Raw genomic sequence first — 11,159 nt, 5'->3', positions numbered from 1 at the left:
ACCCTACCATAGTTTTGCTATTGGTGGGATATACTGAGTACGATGATGATGATGATGATGATGATGACATGTGAAATTTGGTTACATAGTTGTATACATTTCTTGGACAACTCGGTTTTTTTGAAGTAACGTGATTATGTAAAATACATTGAAATGGTTTGTATTTGGAGATTTGTGTTCTTTCACAAAACCACACGGCTTTAAAATCAGTTAAACAATAGTGTGATTATCACATCGTTGTTGCAATACTCCAATATGACAGAGTTGACATGGCCATATTTCCGACGGCCTGGCACCAACGAATCTCCCTCAGTAACCACCTTTATCAACGAAACGACGACGGATTTGACCATTGGTGATACTTTTTTGTGTTGTGTAAACTTAATTAGACGGTACACTTACAAAAGAAGAGGAAATTTTAGAACGAACAATTGTAGTGTTTTGGTCAAACTAACCAAACTTTTAAGGTCCACGAAAATATCAAACTAGTAAACATGAGCATCCTAGCCATCTTTTTGGTCTAGCAAAAAACGTAACGAATAATTAATTTACAAAAAAATCTGAATCAAAATTCAAAAACCAGGACTCACTTTTGTTGGTTTGTTACTTTGTTATTCTATTTATTTAGTTACACGTAAATAATTACCACCAATCCTAATTATTTTCAAAATTAGGCCAAAGATGCCTTCAATAACAAGAAACATATTCATCAAGATTCCTAGAACTACTAGCATCTTTAGACTTTATTACCAATTCAAGAATCTGATTCCATCTGCAACTTCATAAAGAAATAGTTTTCTATACTTTTAACGCGGGACAGAGAGTCGAATACAACCCAAACACAATAGACAAACAAGTTAGATGTGTGATCAGAATCGTTTATGGACGCTTTTATGAAAATTTCCAAACCTTTTTGACATTTTTATTTCTTTTTTGCTTGCAAGAGAAGGATTTTGTGGAATATTTCATGTGACACTCCCTTTAAATGGCCATGCTGCATCTCAACTCTAAACACATTGAAAAACCATCATATGGCGAAAAACAAAAGTAGCCAAAACCGTCCTTGTGAAAAGATACGTAAAGCTACATTTGGTAGGTTTCATCGCGGTGATCCTTCAATGCCATCTAAAGCTAGGGTTTCCTACACGCAACCAATGTCTCACTGGATCCCAATCGAGTATGTTCCTCCCTCGGATGTCAAGTCTGTTAAAAACGTTCATTTTACATCAGAGGATGTCCCAAAGAACGAAAATTTTGGTGGTGGGCGCAAAAAGTTGGTTGATCAGAAGACTTTTGGTGAATCAAGGTTTGATAGTTTTATTAATCGTACGAGGATGAAAATGAGTGCTCCTTCGGATGTTGGTGTTAAGAAGACGGTCAGTAGGCATGATACAGCTTTCAATGATATGGTGTCGGGTTTTATCGATCGGACAAACTTAAGTTCCTAGCTACATCTAGTATGGGTGCTGATGAGGAATATGGCTCGTTCAAGTGACATTATCACTTTGGTTTGAAACAAAAGTTGCTTGTAATTTATTTGATTTGATATCATGTTATCTTTATGTGTTTAAACAAATAAAAGTTAATTTTTATTGTTAATAGTGAACTTTGTTATTACTCGAGTCATTGTTAGTTTCATGGGAGGCTTGGAGGGTGTGCGAGCGCACCATCGGCCAGGGCACATAAGTTTCATGGGCACAAACTTTTTTATACACATTACATATATATGTTTTTTGGTGTTAAAAATAAGGTTATTCGCAATAGTTTATGAGATAATTGCATGCTTAGAATAGTTTCTGTTTATAGTAGATCAGTCGATAATAGTTTCATCCATGCACATTAGCCAATAAAAATTTTTCGTTAAGACCTACATGCCATTTTATTTTGGCTCGGCCGAAGTGTTTCGATTCTCGGAGACGGCCCTGGTTAGTTTAGTGGTTATTTAACACTCATACCTTTTAAAATATACTAGACGGGTGCCCGCGCGATGAAGCGGGTGTTTGAACCTGTTAATCACGTAACAAATATAAATGTCTATGGTTCGGTTAAAACCTTGAAATCGTTTAAACCGGTCATTGGTTTGCCTTCTTTTTTTACTTTCGGTTTGTTGGTCAGTTTCAAAATTTTTAAAATATAGTGAATGGTTGGTTCGCGGTTTATACTGGCAACTGAAACCAGACCAGACTATAAATGTTGAATGCATTTTAATATTTTTTATTATTAATCATTAGATATGTTTTGTAATATATATTAGATATAGTTAAAATTTTATTGAACATAATCTTTTTATTACAAATAACTTGGCTATACAACTTTAAATTAACTTAATTGCAATATGATTCCTTTTGTAATCTTTGTTGTTATTATTTCACGTCCTAGACTTCCATTAATATTTACCATTTATGTGGCTAAAATTATCATTTTTTATTTATGATCATATCAAGTATCATATTATGTTGGTTTTTAGTTAAAATTGATGATGCATTTAAATTATTAATTATTCAAAACTAAATTTATTATTAAAGTTTAAACTGTAAAACCAAACTGGAACCAGACCGTTAGTAACGATTCGGTTTCAACTTTCAATGGTTGAGTTTGGTTTTGGACGACAAAAAATCAGTGTTAACGGCTGGACTCACAAGATTAACTTAAAAACCATAAAAACCAACACTGAATACCCCTACGTAACATATTAATTTATTTAAAATGAAAAAAATTACAACAATATCATCTCCAAATTAAAGAGAATAAAATGCTCGTTTTTATGGTGCAATTTTTTTATATAAATATTAACGTATGAAAAGGCTATAGTCGTTTAAAAATCATAGGTGAGAAGTTAGTTTACAAATTAAATTAAAAATATAATATGGTTAAAGATGAGGGACCAAACTTGTAAGTTGAATGGATTGTGTTTAAAAGACATGTTTACCCTTACTAACACATGTACCTCATGCTTTGAATGTTATAAATTACTTAAAAATGGGTATCTTAATTTGTCCTTGTTTGGAGTATTATATATAGTATAGATATGACAATATTAGTTTGTAGATGAATATTTACAAATGGTCCCAAAAAATGGAAAACTAATATATAACGGAAGGCTAGCTTCATAAAGGAATTACCTTTACGACAATCCAACTAGTTCATGAATATACACCCAGTTGACCCTCCTTGCCGCTGGCTCTTTACCCCTTCTTTGCTGCTCGCCAAAACAACGGTACAAGGTCGTTGCTTCCTAAAAACCTGGTTCAAAAGAAGATTATTCACCTTGATTGTAATGCGTTTAAAAGTATACACCATAATACATTAGCAAAAGTCATAAGTGTAGAAAGAGTTAAAACTCCAAACCAAAGCAAGCCAAAATCATTTTGAGAACAAAAATCTATTTAAACAATACTCATAACTATGTGAAATTTCGTTACATAGTTGTAAATCTCTCGGACAATTCGGGTTTTCTTTAGTAAACACGACTATGTAAAACACATTGACATGGTTTGGTGACTTTTATGTTAGATTTGGGTTCTTTTCACAAAACTTCACAACTATGTAAAACCGGTTACATAACCTTGTGATTTTCACATGCTTGTTGCACTATTTCCGTCTGAATGAGTTTTATTTCTGATGGAAAATTTAGAAAAGGTGAATGGAAACTAATTATTGTAATAATAATATAAATCTCTTGGTTTGGTGGAACTCATAAGTAAAGTGGCTTGATGACACTTAATAAATTTTATTATAGCATTAAGTCACTAATTAAATGAGACACTTGTTTTCTTTCAACTATTGTATATATTAGTAGGCTTCGTGCCTCTTTAGTAGAGAGAAGAAGGGTGTTCACTTAAAAATCCATATGGTTAGAGAGGAGTATTCTCTACTTGACTCATTCACCACATTATTCTAACCTATTCATTTTCAAGAACACCAATATACCCGATGAAACCTTGGGCGTGTAGCCTTTTCCGGCAGTACATACTGCTTCGGCTGTTGTACCCTGGGAGACGACGGACTCTTTAGTAGAGACCCGGAATCTGTTTTAAGGGAAGCGTATTGAATATGTGCCTCAACCAACGCTCAGTATATGTCACACCCCAATCTACGGCGGAAATGCCGGGGCGCGAACTGATTGTCACAGCTCACAAGGTTACTATCATGCAACATTATAAGTTTCAATATCTATTTAATAATTTCAAATAAAACAATTACAGTTAAGTACATCAAGTATAACGAAATTACAACAATGATTAATTAAGTTTGTATCATAAAAAGCATCTCTACGTGATCTTCATCTTGCTAAACAACCAAGCTGATAACCTGCAAATGCGTATAAAATATATTTTTTTTATCAACAACACATGTTGAGTGAGTAGAACACCAGTTTAAGACACAACAGTAATAGTATATATAATATATAAAAGAAAGATACAAACTGTTCATGTGAGATAAACAGTTAAACCATAGCACATACACAAACAATCAAACACAAAGAAAGGGCTAAACCGTTGCCATGTGAATGGGCATTGGTTACCAAAAAATGAGGTACTACGACGGTCATATGATCATACTAGACTGAGAATATGTTGGACCTCTCCGAATGCGGTTCAAATAAAGCAAGTAAGCAAATAGCAAGTTAGGCATAAACTGATATACACACAAGGATTAAACAGTTGCGGTTTTTGAATACTAGATAATAGATAAGTATTGTAAATACGCATATGTCCCCAAAACGGTTACAAATGAGTTAAAAAGGGGGAGTGATTACCCACCTGATCGGATAACGAAAATAAAAATGATGATGTGAGAAAGATGAACCCTTCGGAATATACCGTCAATGATTCCTAGTTAAATAATATAATATTAAATTAATTATAAAAAATATAACATGATATAATGAATTAAGATTTCGACGCGACTTGAGATATGTTTTGGCAATGGTTATTGATTTAACGATTGAACACTACGGTTATTGTTATTGTGAAATCATTAGTTTAAATAAATAAATATGAGTTGAATGACTATATAATTATTAAAATAATACTTAACTAAATATAACGCAACTATAAGCGAAGAGCTATTTTTATAAATACATTTAAAATCCGATTGTTACCATTTTTAAATAATGATACATTTTGTTATTAATATATTCATAATACATTCATTTATATAATTATATATATATATACATATATACACGAAAATTTAACGATATTTAGCGACAAACACGTAAGCTTCAGTATGTCGGTTTAATAAAATAATGTTTATATAATAATTAATATAATTTATCATTTATTAAAATTAATTATAATAATTAATCAAAAAAACTAATAAGAAAATAAAACCAAAGAAATCAGGGAGCCGGGTTCGAACCCGCGACCCCCAGATCCCAACATGCTATCCAAACCAACTGGACCAACTGTTTTATTAAGTAATGAATGTAAAAGATTTATTATACGCATACATAAAAAAACCCCAATCTTATAAACCCTAGTTTTTGCAATTGTTCAATCCCGTTTATGTTGGTTGAATTAATGATACGGTTAATACAATACAGAATGAAACGAACTGGGATCATAAATAAATTACCTTATAGCGTTACGAATTGGAGGTAAACAGAGGCTAAACCCGTCGGCCATATACGCAACTTAGAACAGGTATAAACGAGCTGGTATAACGAAATTCAATTTGGGGGTTTTGTTGGCGATCGTTTGAGGATAGTATGTTTAGTATTAATTGAATTAATATGCTCGATTACGTGAATATTCTGAGACGGGTCTGAGTCGTCCAATAAAATAAGAAATATGAATATGTTTGATTGAGTTAACATAATTATGAACGTCGATGGGGGGTCGAAATACGCGTATAAACGATTCACAATAACAGCTTCCATGTTTAGGCCGAAGATTAAGGTGCAAGATACAATCTGGGTAAAAGGGTATACAATATGGGTGATGTGCTAAAAGTAGTTAATTAATTATTAACTAAAATTATACTAATCTAGACACTAAGTAATACTCTAGACCCTTAAACGTAACTAAAACTACAAACCGGCAGGTGAACCGGTCGACTCTAATACAACTAAGTAAGTCCGGATATCGAACCCACGAGACTCTTTAAATTACGAAACTAGCAAATTAGACTCAATTACAAGACACGACTATTTGTTAATAATATTTGAGGGGGATTTTAAAACTAATTAATTAAAACTCTAATAATAATTAACTAATGATTACTTTAATTAAACTATTAATAAAGTAATTAATTTAATAATAAACCAAACCCTAATTATTTAAATAATAATAAAACATAATCATTACTTATTAATTAATTAATAAAACTTAAACCTAATTTAATTTTAACTAATAAACAATTTATAAAACTTAGATTAATTCAGATGATTAAAATAACTACCCAGGCTAGAATCCCCAAAGTTGCGGTTATTAATTTAAATGGAAAAACGCAAGTTATGGAACCGGGATCATAAAATAGACCCTTGACAGAAAACCCGAACAAGACCCTTGAACTTCAAGAAGACGCCTATGGATTTCTAACAAGTTTTAAGACTAATCAGTTTTATGGATTAAACTTCCTTACGGTTATTTAATGCTTATGTCTAAGTATCTTTATGACGAAAACCTACCTTACAACGCGGAATTCAAAAGATAGCAAAGCAGATTCAATTAATTTAATAGACTAAGCTGACAATCAAATCTAGACGGACTCCTTACGAAGAACTAAATCTAGCAATCCCGACAAGCAAAGATCTAGCAACAACCTATCACCTTACAACTTTCTAGGCTGACAGTTCACTTTTATCTTTTTACTTGATTTTATTGTTTCTATGATTTTAATCGATATTAATCACAAACTAGTCAAGAACACACAGTAAATGACCTAACAAAACCCTATCCTATGAAACAATCAACAAGGGCAATGTGAAACAATAAATTCAAGTAAAAAAACCAAACAATCAAACACATCAATTAAATCAAACTCAACAGTTTACTTAAAACATAACATCCGTAACGAAACGAAATCCAAATAAAATCAAACCGAACTAAGGTTCATCGTGACCTAGGTAGCTTATAAAGTTTAGCCTAGCATCATAAAGTCTAAATCAAACAAAACATATAATAACGAAAACATGATGAAAATATAATAAACGGGGAATCGAAGATGATAAAACCCGAATACTCGAATGTGAACGTGTAGCTCTTCACCGGATGTTCTCTCGCCTTCAAAATCACCAACAAACGCGAAATATGGCTCCAAAGTCTCTCCAAAATCGGCCAAGGGTTTCAGCTTATGTCAGGTTTAAGTTAAATATGTTTAAATAACCAAAACAAGGCCCGACATTAAGCGAAAACAAAATTAATTAAGGCCAGTGTTGCCTAGGCGCCGTGTGGAGGGCATTTGGCCTTCCCCCTTCGCGCGGCGCAGCGTGCTTCTCCATGGGGGCCGGTCAGACCGGCCCGGTCTGATCGGTTCTCTAGTCTGACTCTTCCTGACGCGTTCCGGATCTCCGTTTCGGCTTGTTTTAGCTTGTTTTTCGCCCTTTTTAATTACGATCAAATCCCGGAACCTATGACACACAAAAACGTTAGTAGTATACAAATCTTGACTAAAAACGAACAAAAACAATTAAAATATTAAATAAAATAAACAAGGGAAACATATATATTTAGCATTATATCAATGGGTCAATGGTTTGGGTAATGGATCCAGGCAGATGGGTTATTGGATCTTCATACATTAAATTGCAATTTAGTCCTTGTAGATTGAGGATTGAAACATTTTAAGGTAATAGCCTTCCCCCTTCGCGCGACGCGCCGTGCTTCTCCATGGGGCCGGTCAGACCGGCCCGGTCTGATCGGTTCTCTGTTCTGACTTTTCCTGACTTGTTCCAGATCTCCGTTTTGTCTCGTTTTAGCTCGTTTTTCGCTCTTTTTAATCACGATCAAATCCCGGAACTTACGACACACAAAAACGTTAGTAGTATACAAATCTTGACTAAAAACGAACAAAAACAATTAAAATATTAAATAAAATAAACAAGGGAAACATATATATTTAGCATTATATCAAATATCCCCACACTTATTCTTTTTTCGTCCCTGAAAAAGTTTGATGCAGTTGGATCAGAATCGGAAAATTACAGTCTAACAAACATATAGGTTAATTTTTAAAGCTCAGAAAAAACGTAAAAACCGCGATCACCGATATTGTTGTCCACTTAAACCCATGCCTTAATCTTTACCGGGACAAATATAATCCGACAATTTTTTACTTAGTGGTTTACACAGTTAATACCCGCTTATTTTCAGCTTTTACCGGACCAGACCATCCCTACTTGACTTAAACCTCAAAATTAGCAGATTTAAAACTTTTTTGTTACTCTATTTTTTCATGAATAGTTAAGACGATCAAGGGTATTGTTTATCCACCTAAGCTTAAGGATCAAAGTCTACCAAGCAGCCATTAGATATTATTAGGGTTAAATTATTTTATAGCTAGTGTTCCCCACAACATGACATACCCCCGTTATCAAGCAATACATCGAACCATTACCATATGTGAGTATGCAAAATTTCATATGTAGGGCTTACATGTGGCGTGTCCTTTGTGGTCCGTTTCTTAATGGTAATGGGGCGCGAGCAAGGGGACCCCACATGGCTAACAGCGTGGATGATCAAGTCTGTAATGCATTTGTACGTTTGTACTTTTTTTGTGATCATGTTTAAAGACTTAAGTGGCAGAAAACTGCGGGTTTGCTCTTTTTTAGCTTTATTTTAAATATTCACAACCCCATTTGAAATTGTGAATACCCAGTTGAATAGTCGGCATACAGACCCATGGTCTCCGGACCCGGGGCATCCCATCAATACAAGATTTAAGGTTATAAAACCATACGCCAATGATGTGTAAAACACTAAAGCTAGCAGTTTAAGATTTATATCACAAGCTACACGGCATACTCTAACGTTAAATCTACCCAAGCATCATATGATAACATATTCAATTTTTTTAAACTTTTCAAACTTTATAATATTTTCCACTTTTCATACCAAGAATTGAGGCTTGAGTATGGCCCGACCTTTCATTACTTATCTTACATGGATAAAACGCTTTACCCACAAGAGATTTCCGACCCATTTTATCAAATTGCCCTTTCATTCTCAAGGCTGAGCCTACCGACACATCCCAAGTTAAGTGCGTTTTCTTTTATTTATCTCATATTATTAGTAGTTTGAAAAACCAATTTTCGATAAATATCATCATCTCCCACTTTAACGCAAAAAATTTATATTCAAGAGACATTTTTAAAGCATTTTGTCAAATTTGTTTTTTCTCTTTTTTTATAATTTTTTTATTTATTTTATTTTTTTTAAACATAAACTCAATTTAAACTACGACTCAAATATCCTATCCCCACACTTAAGTTTTGCATTGTCCTCAATGCAAGGATAAGGACGACTTAAAACCAAAATAAAAATAAAATTAAAATAAAGTCGGACTACAAAAAATTAAAAACCTAAAAAATAAAAACAAAAATAAAATAAATAAAATTAATAAGCTAGAAAATGGAAAAGACTTAGCTGGTAATATGCGCATGAAACATGATGCTAGAGTCTTCTTCTATTAATGCCATCCAACTACGAACGTGCTCAGCAAATAGTACCTCCTTCCCTCATCCACGAACGTAAGCGGAAAAAAGTCAATATCTAAAAATATATCTTATCAAATTGATAGATATTAAAACCTTTAAACTATTTCACCAACCAACAAATATATAAAACATGAATAATTCGAAGCAAATAAATAAACATGAAGTATACGGCTCCACTGCTCCATCATCCCCACACTTGTTTTTTCATTAAATTCTTCCTTGGGGATCGTCTCTAGCTCAATATTTCTTCAAACTAGCAAAACTTAAAAAAACAAAAACAAAGACGAACTACAAAAAACTTCGTTAGTGACACGATTAAATATACAAACTCCACGAAACCTCCCCACACTTGAACTTAATCAGGAGGTTTCTCCTTAATCTGGACCCTATCTTTCCACCCGGAATTTATCAAACAGTAATATATCAATGATGGAACCGCAAAATATTAAATTAGAATTAAAAATCAGTAACGGGTCAGACCACCTATATTTAAACTTACCTGGAAAAAGCCGAATGCGTTGTATGTATCAAGAAGACTGGTCGTGTTTGACTTTTAATGGCTTTTTCAGTCCCGTAAACCATCTTCTAAAGTATACGCAACTTCGGTTCTCAGGTAAACTATCATCCTCGGCCTTATCCCGTGGTTTTGATTCCCGATCATCATTCAAAACACAGTCCACGGGCCGGCAATGCTGTTCTTCCTCCAACACCGCATCCTCATCTACACTGTCCTCTACAAGTAGGGCCTCGAAAAACGCAACATCCCCATCAACATCCAATGTACCCCCATCGTCATACTCTAACAATCCATCCAACTCCAGATCAAGGAATTCATCTTCCTCACTCAATTCATTCACAACCTTTTCCTCAACGCCAAACATCAACTCAAGTGAATCCCCCAAATCCACGACATCCTCTATCTCTTCTTTCTTCACTAACGACCTCTGACAAACAATCCACTCTTCTTCATTTATTTCATCATCAGAGTCACTGTAACAACCTGCAAAATCAACAACGCATACATGTGTGGCCTGAGGTGGAACTTTATCAGCCACTCGTGTCTCCGTATCTGGAATGTTCTCCTCTGAATCATCTATATACTCCATGATTGGCACTTTCCCTTCTTCTGGAAACATCGGGAACAACTCGCCCAACCGATTTATGTATCCCAAATAGTTGCCTTCCACATCATACTTATAACCAGGTGTCGGTTGTTCCTCCAGCTACACACTCTCTTCTTTGGTTTCTCGAATAAGTTCGCTATCTGACTCGTACACGCATTGGGAGATCTGCTTTGACCCTTCTTCCACCTTTGTCGGTATTCCAGAGATTTCTTTAACTGCATATTGGAGACCTGCAAAAACAGATAGTTGATTTCTTAGCATAGCATCATGTTCAGCTAATGTTTGTTGGTATTGGGTATCCTTCTCTAATAGTCGGGTCAACAACTCCTCGATCTTATTCAAATACTCCTCAGAACCCCTGTTCGGGCTGCTTT

At 34.1% G+C, this 11,159-nt stretch overlaps 1 protein-coding gene across 1 annotated transcript; it reads right to left on the bottom strand.

Annotated features, from left to right (window-relative positions):
• Positions 1-10,091: 10,091 nt before the first annotated feature.
• On the bottom strand, positions 10,092-10,858 carry LOC143615726 (uncharacterized). Its single transcript, XM_077088783.1, has 2 exons — positions 10,684-10,858; positions 10,092-10,605 (listed from the first exon to the last, which is right to left on the bottom strand). Exons 1-2 carry the CDS (start codon positions 10,795-10,797, stop codon positions 10,189-10,191), a joined length of 531 nt encoding a protein of 176 aa, XP_076944898.1. The 5' UTR covers positions 10,798-10,858; the 3' UTR covers positions 10,092-10,188.
• Between the last annotated feature and the right edge of the window lie 301 nt (positions 10,859-11,159).

This window comes from Bidens hawaiensis, unplaced genomic scaffold (assembly GCF_021521415.1).
Source record: "Bidens hawaiensis isolate Kalapana, Puna unplaced genomic scaffold, B.hawaiensis_p1.1 tig00044035_1, whole genome shotgun sequence".
Lineage (NCBI taxonomy): Eukaryota > Viridiplantae > Streptophyta > Magnoliopsida > Asterales > Asteraceae > Bidens > Bidens hawaiensis.
This window is presented reverse-complemented; position numbering and strand designations above follow the sequence as displayed.